This window comes from Scyliorhinus canicula, chromosome 11 (assembly GCF_902713615.1).
Source record: "Scyliorhinus canicula chromosome 11, sScyCan1.1, whole genome shotgun sequence".
Classification (NCBI taxonomy): domain Eukaryota; kingdom Metazoa; phylum Chordata; class Chondrichthyes; order Carcharhiniformes; family Scyliorhinidae; genus Scyliorhinus; species Scyliorhinus canicula.
Genome location: NC_052156.1, coordinates 151,115,672 through 151,132,081, shown reverse-complemented (window position 1 = coordinate 151,132,081; position 16,410 = coordinate 151,115,672). Strand labels below are relative to the sequence as shown.

Sequence of the window (16,410 nt, the reverse complement as noted above, 5' to 3'; positions counted from 1 at the left end):
TACAGTGGATAGGAAATGGCTAATATTTAAGGAACAAATGTATGCATTGCAACAGTTATGTATTCCTTTCTGGCACAACTGCACAACAGGAAAAGCAACCTTGGTCCAAACATGGAGGAAAGAGCTGAATTTGAGATGTGAGTGAGAGTGACTTTTTTTTGGCATTAAGGAGTGCAAGCAAAATTGAAGTCAAACTCTCCAATGGTTGGAATCATATTTAGCAAGAAAAAAGATGGTTGTGGTTGTTTAAAGCTCATCAACTCAGCATCAACATTTACTGCAGGAGTTCCCCTTGGCACAACTATCGTCAGAGATTCCCTCCAACACTAGTTCAGAAGTGGGGATGTTTCCTGATGATTGCACAGTATTCAGTACCATTCACAACTCCTCAAATATGGAATAGTCCATCTCTGCATGCAGTAAGCGTTGGACACCATTCCGATTTAGACTGTTAAGCGGCAAGCAACAATCGTGCCTGGTAATGAGTAATGACTACCTTCAACAAAAGAGAATGCAATCACCTCTCCTTGACATTCAATGCATCACCATCACTAAATCTCCCACCATCAACATCCTGGGAAGTACCATTCACCAGAAACTTAACTGGACCAACCGTATAAACACTGGAAATTCTGTGGTGAGTAATTTTTCTTTTCACTCTCTGAAGCCTGTGCACCATCTACAAAGCACAAGTCAGGAGTGATGGAATACTCTCCACTCGCCTGGATGAGTGCAGCTCCAACAACACTTGATACCAACCAGGTTAAAGCACCTGCTCGAGCAGCACCCCAAGTACTGCATGGCAGATTGCTGAGCTCTTTTCTTTGCCTGGCTGGTTATGTCATGGAGATTTTCCTCCTCTTGTTGGTGAGGTTTTGGATGGTGTGGTTATTCTCGGCGAACCAGTCTTGGTGTTGCCTTGTCTTGTAGCAATGGTTTCTTCTCAGCTTGAGGTGATGGCTGTCTTCAGCTCTTTCTAGTTTTTCTCCCCTCGATTAGAATGGACACTTGGAGATTTTGAAGAAGGCATTGTTGGAAGTTCAGTAGAGTCTTTGGCTCTTGAAGCCGCTCAACATTGATCTGTTTTCTAAGCTTTTTCTTAATCTTCTGTTGCTTCAGATGGAATTTGATGCACATAGAGGAGCGGATAAGCCAGTGGTCTGTCCAGCAGTCATTTGCACTGGTCATCGCTGTAGTGATGAGGGCATCCTTTTGGTCTTGGGATCGGACAATGACAAAGTTGAACATGTGCCAGTACTTTGATCGTGAATGTCTCCAGGAAGTCTTGAACTTGTCTTTTTGATGCAACAGTGTGTTGATGGTGACAAGCTGGTGTTCCGGGCATTTGGTGAGCAGGAGTACCCTGTTGGAGGTGGTATGCAAGTGCAAGCTCGCAGAGTATACTATGTTGCAACTTTTTGAATTCATCAATCTCTCTGCTGCTTGACTTAAAGATACATGCCCATTAAGCATCCATGGATGAAAATGATAACATCAAAAAAATAGAGAAAAGGGAAATAAGGGAATCCTCTGGAAAGGCCCTTGCAAATCTCCCTCCCTAAAAGGAATGAAACGTCAGGGCACGGATGTTTCATTATGAAGTATGCAAGACACAAATCACAAACGCATATCCGTCCTTCCATTCCCATTATACAAGTTCCCTTCCCAGTCTCTACATTGGTAACTGGGCAGCCCGTAAACTTGTGACAAAGCTTCTGCAATCATATTATTCTTTCCGGGAATATGTACAATTTTCACATTGAACTGTTGTAATAATAAACTCAAATGGAATAATCTTGCAACCTGGGTTTTAAACCTCTCTATAAATGCAAGAGGATTATGGTTTGTATAAACTAAGCTTTGTTTATTGTTTTATTGGACATAGACTACAAAGTGCTGAAGAACTAGTAGCACTGCCCCTACCCCCAGGTCACTGGCATCTGTGGCCACTTTAAATGGTCTGTAAAGTCTGCCAGGACTGTTTCGCCCACTAACATGGTCTTCAATCTCCCAAATTCTACTTGGTGTTCTGTGGACCACAGCCCTTTCACTTGTTTTTGCACATACCCAACATGCATTGTACTTCATTCTCTAACTGACCCAGTCTCCATGGTTTCAGTCCTGCCAGATGTGGCTTTATTGGTTCAGAGTTTCTTATGTCTACATCATGATTAGTTAACTGAGTGCACCCTGGTGTTTCCAACTGTCTATATTGTTTCAATATGAGATATCTCCTTTGTTCTTCTTCTAAAGATAGGTTTGTGTCTTTGGTTTTGGAACCCCCTCTGATATCTTCAAACATTGCCTTGTTTTTACTCCCTTCTTCAAAGTCAAAGGCAATGTGTTTCCCATATGAGGTTTCTGACTGTCCAAATTAGAGAGAACCCCCTGACTATGTTTCTTCTGCCTTTCTATCTCTCGGTAATGAAGCCAGTCTTTGAATGTTAAATCCAAGTCTTCTGCAGCCAAACTACAAGCTGTCTTGTCAATACTGAGGGAATTGTTTGGTTTGTTTTTAATCAATAAACATTCTTCAACCCCTCCAGCTTTACATTCTCTCTTTTCCTTTGATGGAACCATCAATTCAGCGAACACGTGTAGTTGGATCTGAACAGAGGCTTTAATACACTTACAATAGAGCCAGCCTATTCGTTGTTGAACTTCAGGTGAACTGGCAGGCTGGTCTAAGGCTCTGATCTTTATACATCTGTCCCAGGGGGAGGAGTCCTGGGCGGAGCCAAGGGAGGAGCCCAGTACAAACACTCGCGTACAAAGAACAAAGAAAATTACAGCACAGGAACAGGCCCTTCGGCCCTCCCAGCCTGCGCCGATCCAGATCCTTTATCTAACCTGTCTCCTATTTTCCAAGGTCTACTTCCCTCTGTTCCTGCCCATTCATATACCTGTCTAGATGCTTCTTAAATGATGCTATCGTGCCCTCCTCTACCACCTCCGCTGGTAAAGCGTTCCAGGCACCCACCACCCTCTGCGTAAAAAACTTTCCACGCACATCTCCCTTAAACTTTCCCCCTCTCACCTTGAAATCGTGACCCCTTGTAACTGACACCCCCACTCTTGGGAAAAGCTTGTTGCTGTCCACCCTGTCCATACCTCTCATAATTTTGTAGACCTCAATCAGGTCCCCCCTCAACCTCCGTCTTTCCAACGAAAACAATCCTAATCTACTCAACCTTTCTTCATAGCTAGCACCCTCCATACCAGGCAACATCCTGGTGAACCTCCTCTGCACCCTCTCCAAGGCATCCACATTCTTCTGGTAATGTGGCGACCAGAACTGCACGCAGTATTCCAAATGTGGCTGAACCAAAGTCCTATACAACTGTAACATGACCTGCCAACTCTTGTACTCAATACCTCGTCCGATGAAGGCAAGCTTGCTGTATGCCTTCTTGACCACTCTATGAACCTGCGTTGCCACCTTCAGGGTACAATGGACCTGAACTCCCAGATCTCTCTGCACATCAATTTTCCCCAAGACCCTTCCATTGACCATATAGTCCGCTCTTGAATTTGATCTTCCAAAATGCATCAACTCGCATTTGCCTGGATTGAACTCCATCTGCCATTTCTCTGCCCAACTCTCCAATCTATCTATATTTTGTTGTATTCTCTGACAGTCCTCCTCGCTATCTGCAACTCCACCAATCTTAGTATCATCTGCAAACTTGCTAATCAGACCACCTATACTTTACTCCAGGTCATTTATGTAGATCACAAACAACAGTGGTCCGAGCATGGATCCCTGTGGAGCACCACTAGTCACCCTTCTCCATTTTGAGACACTCCCTTCCACCACTATTCCTGTCTCCTGTTGCCCAGCCAGTTCTTTATCCATCTAGCTAGTACACCCTGAACCCCATACGACTTCACTTTTTCCATCAACCTGCCATGGGAAACCTTATCAAACGCCTTACTAAAGTCCATGTATACGACATCTACAGCCCTTCCCTCATCAATTAACTTTGTCACTTCCTCAAAGAATTCTATTAGGTTTGTAAGACATGACCTTCCCTGTACTATACCATGCTGCCTATCACTGATAAGTCTATTTTCTTCCAGATGTGAATAGATCCTATCCCTCAGTATCTTCTCCAACAGTTTGCCTACCACTGACGTCAAGCTCACAGGTCTATAATTCCCTGGACTATCCCTGCTACCCTTGCTACCCTTCTTAAACAAAGGGATAACATTAGCAATTCTCCAGTCCTCCGGGACCTCACCCGTGCTCAAGGATGCTGCAAAGATATCTGTTAAGGCCCCAGCTATTTCAACCCTCGCTTCCCTCAGTAACCTGGGATAGATCCCATCCGGTCCTGGGGACTTGTCCACCTTAATGTCTTTTAGAATACCCAAAACTTCCCCCTTCCGTATGACAACTTGACCGAGAGTATTTAAACATCCATCCCTAGCCTCAACATCCGTCTTGTCCCTCTCCTTTGTGAATACCGATGCAAAGTACTCATTAAGAATCTCACCCATTTCCTCTGAGTCCATGCATAAATTCCCTCTTTTGTCTTTAAGTGGGCCAATCCTTTCTCTAGTTACCCTCTTGCTCCTTACATACGAATAAAATGCTTTGGGATTTTCCTTAACCCTGTTAGCCAAAGATATTTCATGACCCCTTTTAGCCCTCTTTATTGCGCGTTTGAGATTCGTCCTACTTTCCCGATATTCCTCCAAATCTTCATCAGTTTTGAGTTGCCTCGATCCTATGTATGCTTCCTTTTTCATCTTAGCTAGTCTCACAATTTCACCCGTCATCCATGGTTCCCTAATCTTGCCATTTCTATCTTTCATTTTCACAGGAACATGTCTGTCCTGCACTCTAATCAACCTTTCCTTAAAAGACTTCCACATTTCAAATGTGGATTTACCCTTAAACAGCTGCTCCCGATCCACATTCCCTAGCTCCTGCCGAATTTTGTTATACTCTGCCTTTCCCCAATTTAGTACTCTCCCTTTCGGACCCCTCTTGTCCTTGTCCATGAGTATTCTAAAACTTACGGAATTGTGATCGCTATTCCCAAAGTAATCACCGACTGAAACATCAACCACCTGGCCGGGATCATTCCCCAATACCAGGTCCAGTATGGCCCCTTCCCGAGTTGGACTATTTACATACTGCTCTAAAAAACTCTCCTGGATGCTCCTTACAAACTCTGCTCCATCTACGCCTCCAACACTACACGAATCCCATTCAATGTTGGGGAAGTTAAAATCTGCCATCACAACCACCCTATTGGTCCTACATTTTTCTATAATCTGTCTGCATATTTGTACCTCTACTTCATGGTCGCTTTTGGGAGGCCTGAAGTCCCAACAATGTTACTGCACCCTTCCTATTTCTCAGTCCCACCCATATTGCCCCAGTGCTCGAATCCTCCATCATGCCCTCCTTAATCACAGCTGTGATATCATCTCTGATGAGTAATGCAACTCCTCCACCCCTTCTACCTCCCTCTCTATCCCTCCTGAAGCATCTATACCCTGGGATATTCAGTTGCCAGTCCTGCCCTTCCCTCAACCAAGTCTCAGTAATACCAATAGCATCATATTCCCAGGTACTGATCCAAGCCCTAAATTCATCTGCCTTACCTGCTACACTTCTCGCATTAAAACAAATGCACCTCAGACCACCTTTGCGTTCATCATCTCTTCCCTGTCTACTCTTCCCCTTAGTCACATTGAGTTTATTGTCTCGTACCTTACTGGCTTTAGTTGCTGCTTCTTTACTGACCTCTAACTTCCTAATCTGGTTCCCATCCCCCTGCCACATTAGTTTAAAACCTCCCCAGCAGTGTTAGCAAAAGCACCCCCTAGGACATTGGTTCCAGTCCTGCCCAGGTGTAGACCATCCGGTTTGTAATGGTCCCACCACCCCCAGAACCGGTTCCAATGTCCCAAAAATCTGAACCCCTCCCTCCTACACAATCTCTCAAGCCACATATTCACTCTGACTATTCTTGAATTTCTACTCTGACTGTCCCGTGGCACTGGTAGCAATCCTGAGATTATTACCTTTGAGGTCCTTTTTAACTTATCTCCTAACTCCCTAAATTCTGATTATAGGACCTCATCCCTTTTTTTACCTATATCGTTGGTGCCTATATGCACCACGACAACTGGCTGTTCACCCTCTCCCTTCAGTATGTCCTGCAGCCGATCGGAGACATCACTGACCCGAGCACCCGGGAGGCAACATACCATTCGGGAGTCTCGTTTACGACCACAGAAACGCCTGTCTACTCCCCTTACAATTGAATCCCATATGACTATAGCCCTGCCAGTCTTTTTCCCGCCCTTCTGTGCAGCAGAGCTAACCACGGTGCCATAAGCCTGGCTACTACTGCCTTCCCCTGGTGAGTCATCTCCCCCAACAGTATCCAAAACGGTATACCTGTTTTGGAGGGAGATGACCGCAGGGGACACCTGCACTGCCTTCCTGCTCTTTCTCTGCCTTTTGGTCACCCATTCAAATTCCGCGTATTCCCAGAGCGACTCCCCCTGGTGGTCGGATAGTGCAACTGCACTTACAATGGGTAGATAATGAACATATATACAAGGAGTGATATTGGCAACTATATATAGTGTGAATCACATTCACCACATTCGCCCCCTGTTAAAAAAATCAAGTCCGGCGGGGGTGGTGACTCAAAGAGTCAGTCTGTCCGTTGGACGAATTGTCCGTTTTGATCTGCGGAGCACCGGGGTTGCAGCCTCTTGCGGTGGCTGGGCGGGCGTCGAGGTCTGGGGTACGGCTGCCGGCTCCAGGGCGAGTCTTGTCCGAGCCTCATACACCTCCTGGTCGAATGGAGACTGGGGGCGCGGGGGGCGGGCTGGTGCTGGCGCTCGGGACTGGTGGGGTGAGCTCGCAGAATCGGGGGCGCAAGGGGGCGGCCGCATAGGAACGGGGAAAGGAGTTCCTCGGTGGGGGTAGATGGGGGGCTGGATCCAGCGGGTGCCAGGTCCCGGAGGGATACTGTGTCCTGGCGACCGTCCGGGAACTCAACAAATGCGTGGGTTGGAATGAAGCAGGCGCACCTTTTCAACAATGGGGTCGGTCTTGTGCACCCTGACGTGCTTCCTTAGGAGAACCGGGCCTGGTGTCCTCAGCCACGCCGGAAGTGAGACCCCTGTGCCCCTGGAAAAAATGAAGAGCTGCTCGTGGGGGGTTTGGTTGGTAGCTGTACACAGGAGGGATCTAATTGCGTGGAGCGCTTCAGGGAGGACCTCCTGCCATTGGGAAACTTGGAGCTTCCTCGACCTGAGGGTCAGTAGGACGGTCTTCCAGACCGTCGCGTTCTCCCTCTCCACCTGTCCGTTCCCCCTGGGGTCAATTTTCTAATAGTCTCTGGCGTACATAGCTAGATCGAAGGCCCGCTACAAAAACATCCCGCACAGCAAGCTCCCTATGTTCGGCCGCGGTTACGGCCTGGTAATTGCAGTCATTTGAGAGATTGGTCAACTCGCGTGCAAATTCAGCTAAAGTTTCAGTAGACCGTTGTCGGCGAGTCATGAGCACATGCCGGCAAAGACCTCGTTCATGGGCCTAATATACATTTTGTCTAAAATCGCCAGCGCTGTGGTGTAGGAACCGGCTGGATTTAGTTGTGTAGAAATTCTGTGGCTTACCCTAACGTGCAGTAAGCTGAGCTTTTGTTCCTCCGTAGTTTCAGCGGTGCTGATTTCGGCCAGGTAGGCCTTAAAACATTTCAGCCAGTGGCAGAAGTTTTCTTTCGCCTCTGCATCCTGCGGATCGAGTTCTAGACGTCCTGGTTTTAGAGCGGATTCCATGCTATACTTCGGCAGCTTTTTAAGTGTATTAAATTGATGGAACCATCAATTCAGCGAACACGTGTAGTTGGATCTGAACAGAGGCTTTAATACACTTACAATAGAGCCAGCCTATTCGTCGTTGAACTTCAGTTGAACTGGCAGGCTGGCTCTAAGGCACTGATCTTTATACATCGGTCCCAGGGGGAGGAGTCCTGGGCGGAGTCAAGGGAGGAGCCCAGTACAAACTCTCGCGTACTCCCAGGGTGACTCCCCCTGGTGGTCGGATAGTGCAACTGCACTACAATGGGTAGTTAACGAACATATATACATGGAGAGATATTGGCAACTATATATAGTGTGAATCACATTCACCACATCCTTCACAGCGGGGGAAGCAGTGGCGCAGTGGTATTGTCACTGTTCTAATAATCCAAAGATCCAGGGTAATGCTCTGGGACCTGGGCTCGCATCCCACGGACAGTTAGTGGGATTTGAATTCCATTAAAAAAAATCTGGAATTAAAAGTCTTGCGATGACCATGAAACCATTGTCGATTGTCGTAAAAACCCATCTGGTTTATTGATGTCGTTTAGGGAAAGAAATCTGCCATCCTTACCTGGTCTGTCCTACATGTGACTCCAGACCCACAGCAATGTGGTTGACTCTTTAATGCCCTCAGGGATGGGCAATAAATGGTGGTTCAGCCAGCGACGTCCACATCCCATGAACAAATAAAGAAAAACATGGTTACCTTCAGGGACAAGTAAAGCTGAGGGTACAATCTTCGCAGAGTTGGATGGTTTTATAGGTACCATTCTTTGTTTTACAGCTTTTACCTTGATCGGAGTCTTTGTAATCACAGCTCTTATCTCCATTTAGTTATACAACCTTATACAATTTGTGCTTTTTAGATTCCAACTTTTCTTCTTTATCTTCTGATAACACATCGCTGGTTCCATGAACTTTCTGTTGGTTCCATAAACTTTTTGTTGGTTCTACGAACTTTCTGTCTTTTGTTAATGGATGTTAACAAAATAATTCCAAAGGGAATTGATCGCTAATTATTTAATCTCCTTTGCTATTTTGCTTCCTTTACCTTGGAGAGAAACTGTGGGCCTTTAAAAGGATATGGGTTAATCTGCCGTTTGCTTGGTGTCACTTTACCGTCATTGCTGTCCTAAATAGCTGATGTGACATTATTATTCCTTCAAAACAGGCATGCTCTGGGAAATATTTGCACGTGGATAGCAATGGGTTTACTGAAAAAGGCTGTAACAAATTATTTTTAGAAAAGTTAGATTTACTTCCTTCTTCCAAGTTGCTCTCTTCTTTCCTAGCTTTGGAAGAATGACTTGCTATCTTTGCCATCTGTGCAAGACGAGTTAGTAACAAGTCTATTCGGTAGCAGTTGTTTATAATATTTTAATATTCTGAACAAAAAACGGGATACAGAACTCTCATGTGAGTCTTCACTGTTAGTACTATTGGATTCGGACTCCTCTTAGGATCACCTGCAATCTTGGAGTTCTCAGAATCTGGTTCTCTACTAGATTTTATATTTTTTTAAATGAGTGTTTTTATTGGTTATTTACATTTGGCTGGTAACAACATTGTTACACCAGCATTTACCACACATGAGGAAAGACCAAGAAATAAAAAATAAAAGGGATCCATTGAGAATATACCATGCACAGTATACAGTAGTTAGCACTGTTGCTTCGCAGCGCTAGGGTCCCAGGTTCGATTCCCGGCTTGGATTGCTGTCTGTGCCGAGTCTGCACGTCCTCCCGGTGTCTACGTGGGTTTCCTCCGGGTGCTCCGGTTTCTTCCCACAAAGTCCCGAAAAATGTGCTGTTAGCTTATTTGGATATTCTGAATTCTCCCTTTGGGTACCCAAACAGGCGCCTTAGTGTGGCGTCTAGGGGATTTTCACAGTAACTTCATTACATCATTAATATAAGCCTAATTGTGACACTAAAGATTATTATTAAAATGTGAATTGGGAATTAACATACTTTGTTATATATAACTTGACTTAACTTGAGAACATATCTACAGGTTTGGGGAGGGGTCCTGTTTGTTTTAGGCCCCTGGTGGTCGGTCGCCCTGCTCAGCTATTTATGTGTGGCTCCCTGGTGTGAAAACATACCAGGGTCTTGTTTGCGTTCACCCAGGTGTGCCCTCCTAGCTGTTGTTTTGGACATCCTTCCTGGGTTTATCTCCTCTCTACGATGCCCTTTTGGGCCTCCAACCCCGTTTCCACTGTGTTTTGGGTTGTTTCCTCCACTTGTGCTTCTCTGATTCATTCTCCTCCCCCGTTCCCGTCCTCCTCTCTATTTTTCATTCTTTGGTTGTTTCAGTCCTCTCCGCTCCCCCCACCTTCCCTCATTGGTTGCTGGCTACGAACAGGCCTTTGAACAGTTTGGTGAATTGCTTCCAGGTATTCTGAAGCCCTCTTCCGATCCTCTGATGGTGAATTAGTTTTTCCAGTTTGAGGAGTTTGGATGGATTGGACAGCCAGTCTGCATGCTCAGGTGGCAATGCTGATCTCTAGCCGAGCAGGATTCTCCTGCGGATGATCAGGGCGGCAAAGGCTAGGGCTTCAGCCCTTCTCCCCATTCTGATAGGGAGTTCTGGCTGTCCTGATAAACCGAAAACTCCACCACCCTCACCCCCACAACCTTGGACATGGCCTAGAAAAAGGTGGACAAGTTTGGGACATGAGCAGAACATGTAGGCATGGTTGGTCAGGCCTCCCTGGCACCGTTTGCATTTGTCCTTCACCTCAGGAGGTAAAGTTTGTCCTGTGCAGTGCCTCCATCCAGAATCTCTCTCCCCGCCCCCCCCACCCACATTTCCAAGTCGAGTTCTTTCCCACATTATTCCCTTGTCATCCAGCGGTAATCTTGTTTCCTCAAATACTTCTCCATACATGTCAGTGCAGTCACCGTCCCCGAGTTCGACTGCAGTCAGAAGTTTGTCCAGCAGGGAGTGGCCTGGTTGGTTGGGGACGACGACACACATTCATGGCCGCGATTCTCCGAAATCCCGGCCAATTGTTGACGCCGGCGTCAAAACCGGCGCGAGCGACGCCGACGTCAATGGGCCTCCAGGCCCAGGCATTCACTTCTTCCTAGGGGGCTAGAACGGCGCTGGAGTGCTGTGCGCTGCTCTGCCGCCAAAAGCTGGCGTCAGCGTGGCGGGATTCGCATCCCCCCCCACCCCCGGCGATTCTGCGACCCGGCATGGGATCTGAGGATCCCGGCCCATGTATTTGCTTTGTTTGGCCCCTTTACCCGCACTATAACCCATCGCTGTTTGTCAATGTACCATTTGTCAATGTACTTTATCAATTATTCTTTCTTTGTCTACTATGTACGTCAATTATTCTTTCTTTGTCAACTATCTACGTACTGTGTACGCTCCTTTGGTCGCAGAAAAATACTTTTCTTTAAAAAATAAATAAATTTAGAGTACCCAATTCATTTTTCCAATCAAGGGGCAATTTAGCATGGCCAATCCACCTACCCTGCACATCTTTGTGGTGTGGGGCAAAACCCACGCAAACATGGGGGAGAATGTGCAAACTCCACACGGACATTGATCCAGGGCCGGGATCGAATCTGGGACCTCGGCACCGTGAGGCAGCAATGCTACCCACTGTGCCACTGTGCTGCCCAGAAAAAATACCTTTCACTGTACTTCGGTTAATGTGACAATAAATCAAATCAAATCAAATCCTTGCAGAGGATGTTCCTTAGTTGCATGTACCGCAAGTCGTTCCCTTCTGGAAGCTGTAGTTTGTCAGTTCCCCTAAAGTCGCTATCTTGTCAACCACATATAGGTCCCCTACTGCCAGTGTCCCCATATCCTGTCTCCAGCTTTTGAAAGAGGCATCAAACGTTGCTGGGGTGAATTTATGGTTCCTGCAGATGGAGGCCATGGTGAACATTGCCGCTAGTCCGTAGTGTTGTCTGAGTTGGGTCCACGTTCAACTATGGCCACTGCCACTGAGATTTTTCTTATATTTGGTTGGGGTGGATGGGAGTGTGGTTGTGGGCAGTCTCGGAGGGATGTCCCTTGCAGGAGTTCTCCTCCATTTTTACCCAGTCTGCTCCCGGTCTTTGACCCAGCCTCGTACACTCTGCGGTAGCTGCCCAGTGGTAGACTGAAAGTTTGGGAAGGCTAGCCCCCCCATGGTTCTCCCGGCTGGTTTATGGTAAACATTTTGCTCTTTTTCGTACTGAGTTTGTAGCCTGAAAAGGTTCCAAACTCCCGAGGAGGTCTATTATTCCTCCCATGTTGGCTCGAGATTTTGAGATGGAGAGGAGTAGGTTATCTGCATAAAGCAATCCTCTGGGCTCTCTGTATCTCCTCTGGATGCCTCTCCACCCCTTTGCCGACCTGAGGACGATGACCAGTGGCTCAAGTGCCAGGGCAAATAGCAGCGGGGATAAGGGGCAACACTGCCTTGTGCGTCAGTGCAGCTGGAAATATCCATAGCTGGTGGTGTTCGTCCGTATGCTCGCCTTGGGAGCGCAGTACAGCGGTTCCAGTCATGAGGTGAATCCTGGTCCAAACCCAAACCGTACCTCCAGGAGATAGTTCCATTGGACACTTATCCTTGCTTCCAAATCTATCTGTAGCTTATCCCTCCCCACTTCTCCTAGGACTCTCTGCACCCCTCTAATTCAAGCCTTTTCTGCATCCATGATTTTAATTGCTCCACTTTGGTGTTCATGCCTTTACCTGTCTGGGTCTGAGTTCTGGAATTCCCTCCCTAAACTGCTCTGTTTCTCTTTATCTCTCATGTTCTTTAAAACACTCTTTAAAACCTACATCTTTCATCACATTTTTGGTCACCTGAACTAATATCTCCTTATGTGGCTTGGTGTCAAGTTTTGTTTCATAAAGCTTATCTATGGCACATTGGGATGTTTTAATTACGTGTGTTATATAAATCTAAGTTGTGGCTGATTGCTCCATCGCAAAACCAGCATATTATGATTCCACAAGATTGAGTTCTGTTTGTGAGAGTTCAGATTAATTTTATTTAGCTGAACCCATCTTGTACATCAGGAGATGTGTAACTTAAATTTGTTTCCATTCCACACTAGGCTGTGGACACTTTAAAAAAAATCTAGGTGCTATGAAAAGATACAATCACAGGGTGGCACCCATAATCAGAGCAGAGCCAACAAGAGGCCTTATCGATGAGCAAGTCCAGCTTGAAGTTGTACATTTAGCGCCCAGCCAACGTGTGACATTGCAATCAAAGCTGCTATCTGAGGATGCTGATTGGTGGGAGGCATACGGCCACTATGCCAGTGATTCAGAAGGGATTGTTCAAGGTTTGTACAATCAAGTTACACAGTGCTACTTTTACAAAGTAATTCCATGCTATTGAAATACTGGGGAGAGCTTTAATCCTCAAGGACAGGTGGGTTGGGGCCATCGATGACATCGCTCCTCCCGACACCGGCCATCTCAGTGTTAATACATTAAAAAAATATTTGATGTATGCCCTGTGTTTTAGAAAAGTACAGGGGTGGCGCAGTGGTTAGCACTGCTGCCTCATGGCGCCGAGGACCCGGATTCTGTCCCGGATCACTGTCCGTGTGGATTTTGCACATTTTCCCCGTGTCTACGTGGGTCTCACCCCCACAACCCAAAAATGTTCAGGGCAGATGGCTAAATTGCCTTTTAAATGGAAAAAAATATGAATTGGGAATTTTAAATAAAAAGAAAAAAAGTTTTCCAAAAGTACAAACCATTTGTCTGTGCTGTTAGTTAATTCTTGCTGGCAGGCTTTTTCTGCATAATGCCCCAGATCATCCGGACTACAGATCCTTGGAGGCTGGGCCTACCCTGCAAGATGGGATACGTGACCCCTTGGAGGTCCCAATGCGCTGACTCCGTAGGAATTGCCCAGAAGTTTGAACATCTGATGGGCACTTCCCCTGCTCCCTGGGACCCTCCAAAGAAAATCTCTAACTCTGATTTTGGAGTCGGAGACTTTGGATAGTTCTCAATTACTTACCTGAATAGTTAGCCAGGAAATGTTAGAGAGAAAAATCCTAGACTACCTTCTGCGTAACTACACAACTGGCATCCAAAATCGCTCACACTGACACCTCCTGGTCACCCGATTCTTCCCCCCATCCCCACCCTACTTGACGCAACTGTACCATTCAACCGCCCCCAAATGACCCCCAAACTCCACCCCCAACCCGATCTAACCGCACAACCTGACTCCCTCCTCCCCTAATCACCCTACCGCCCATCTCTGCTGACAGTCCTACTTCACCTGACCCAATCCAACCTCACCACCCTTGCCACCGATTGCCCTACCCATTTGCTTCTACACTTACTTACCCCACCCACCCTATACCCACCTATACATTCACTCGCCATTCATTCTGATACTCATAGTTTTTCAGTGTGTTAGTGAACACTTACCAGAATACAGTAGCGAGTGCCATTAAAAAGGAGTGTGGCTTGGCTTGTCCTGGTAATCCAGCACTATGAGGAAGCTCTATTTTTCATATGAACGGTATTCAGTATCGAGCTTTTAATCTAGTTAGAAATGTTTCTTATTGTAAATGTTACTTAATTGTATTATTCAGTCACCAGAGACAAGTCCCATGGAGGCACTTACATGGGCCACGAGCCGATGGGTTTAATATGGAGCATGAAGCTTGCGCCTGGCAGTCGCCCTGGAAAACGGTACAATTAAAAAAAATTGCTACGGACAGTAAACAATATGCATCTGTTTAAAAACTAGTGGCTGCTTATATATATATTTTTCTGAATTTGTGTTTTTAAACCTTGGGAAGCAAATAAACTTGTTATCATTTCAGTGATTGGAAAATTGGAAGAAAATATGTTATTTTCCTGCTTGCTCCTCTTTCCCCCATTTAATTTTCATTTCCATTGGTAATCTCCATATGAGCAAAACAAAATAAATCCAGGTTGTTAGTGTCAATATCTGCCATCTTTCTATCTCACTCGCAGATATCCTTGTAGCAGAGGCTTTGATGGCCAACAGGTCAAGATCTGTAGCCAAGGTGTTAGGGAAAATAGCCAGCTATCCAGCCACATCAGCTTCTGTTTCCTATCCCGAGACACAGGCAGCATTCCTTTTTTACAGAATTATTGAAGCATGCCGGGGAGCCATATCCACAAGATGGCGTACGGACTCCCCAAATAGTACATAACTTGGATGTGTAAAACTCGATGTAATCATCTAAGTGATTTACATATATCAACTGAAAGTATCCATTTAAATTTACTACTTTATGACACTCGACATTCATGATTTCAGTGAATCAATTACAACATCAATACATTTGCCTAATTACAATAGCCACTCACTAACAAGTGATGTCTACATAATTATACTATTCACTCTGTAGCTAACACACATATACCTGGTCCTTGACCATTATCTGGAGATCAGTAACATATGGCTTCTATCAAAGTTCCTCTTTATCAATTGTCCTTGTTTTTGCAGTTTGTAACTTGCAGTCGTAGCAGTTTCCCAGGAATCCTGCTACACTCGATGATTTTAATCCCTTCTGTCCCCCCTTTTGACCCTTGATTTTACCCAAACTGGCTAAATTAGCAGTTGAACGTTTTTTTTTCCCTAACCACTTCTCTCTGAACAGCAGGCACTACAAATGGACTTCAGTTCTATACTCAGTGTGCAACTCGGTTAACTACAACCCATGATGTGATCAATGATATTGCATTCTGATTGGCCTAAATGAGGTGGGACTAATTATTAATTGGCTTAAGGGGTGTGTGATCAGTCTGTGATTGGTCCATGTGGGCATGATCAGTTTCTAATTGGTTTCTTGAGGGTGATGGACACGTGCTGATATAATTTCCCATAGCTCCTATTTTGTGCAAAACCAAGTAAACTTAATTCAATAAATTTAGGAATCCCACAGTCCCTTGACTAACCTTCTAAGATGTTAATTACTTGTGGGACCATCCCTCTCATTAATGTTTGTTTCTGTGACTTCTTGCGAAGCGATAAGAATGTTTTGGTATCTCCCTTGTCTGTTTGTTCAGGATGGGGGAAATAGGCTGTCATACTCTTATGATTGGTATCTTGAACGCATCATCTCAATATCTCATTTCATTAGTATTAAATCAGACACCTTTCAGTGACTTTGTTTTGGACAGGTTATTTGAAGGTTGTGATTAGTCCTCTCTGCTTACTTGGAATGAGTTACTTGCTTTTGTTAGCACAAAATACATTGAATTTAGAAAATAACTGATCATTTTAGTTGCAAGGGAGGTAGATGGTTTGTACCAGTAATTGCTCAAATTTGACATCTCGCATCACTGCCTTAAGGCAATATATTCTTTCTCCCTTGTCAATTTTGAGTAGACTGTGTGTAACAAAACAGAAATTAATGATTTAATATCATTGCCTGGGCATTAATGCTCCACATAATAACTCTACTGCTGTGAGTCAAATATCTTTCCTACTGTTTTCTCCTGTAGGTGTGTGTAGTAGACTCCTATGTATTTGACCCCACTTCACTAAGGATGGCAGCCCAGGTTTTCCGACTTCACCAGTTTCATTGTAACTCACAAACCCCC

The 16,410-nt window shown here is 45.4% G+C and overlaps 1 protein-coding gene across 3 annotated transcripts in view; it reads left to right on the top strand.

Annotated features, from left to right (window-relative positions):
- LOC119973504 (peroxisomal succinyl-coenzyme A thioesterase-like) overlaps positions 1-16,410 on the top strand; it is a 95,606-nt gene that overhangs the window by 27,192 nt on the left and 52,004 nt on the right. For 2 of the 3 annotated variants that reach the window (XM_038811739.1, XM_038811740.1), the window contains 2 exons: positions 12,915-13,148; positions 14,424-14,523. In XM_038811739.1, the coding sequence (XP_038667667.1) occupies positions 12,915-13,148; positions 14,424-14,523 (334 nt within the window). Of the gene's footprint in view, positions 1-12,650; positions 12,656-12,914; positions 13,149-14,423; positions 14,524-16,410 lie in introns of those variants that run through there. The other variant, XM_038811741.1, reaches the window with a different exon arrangement.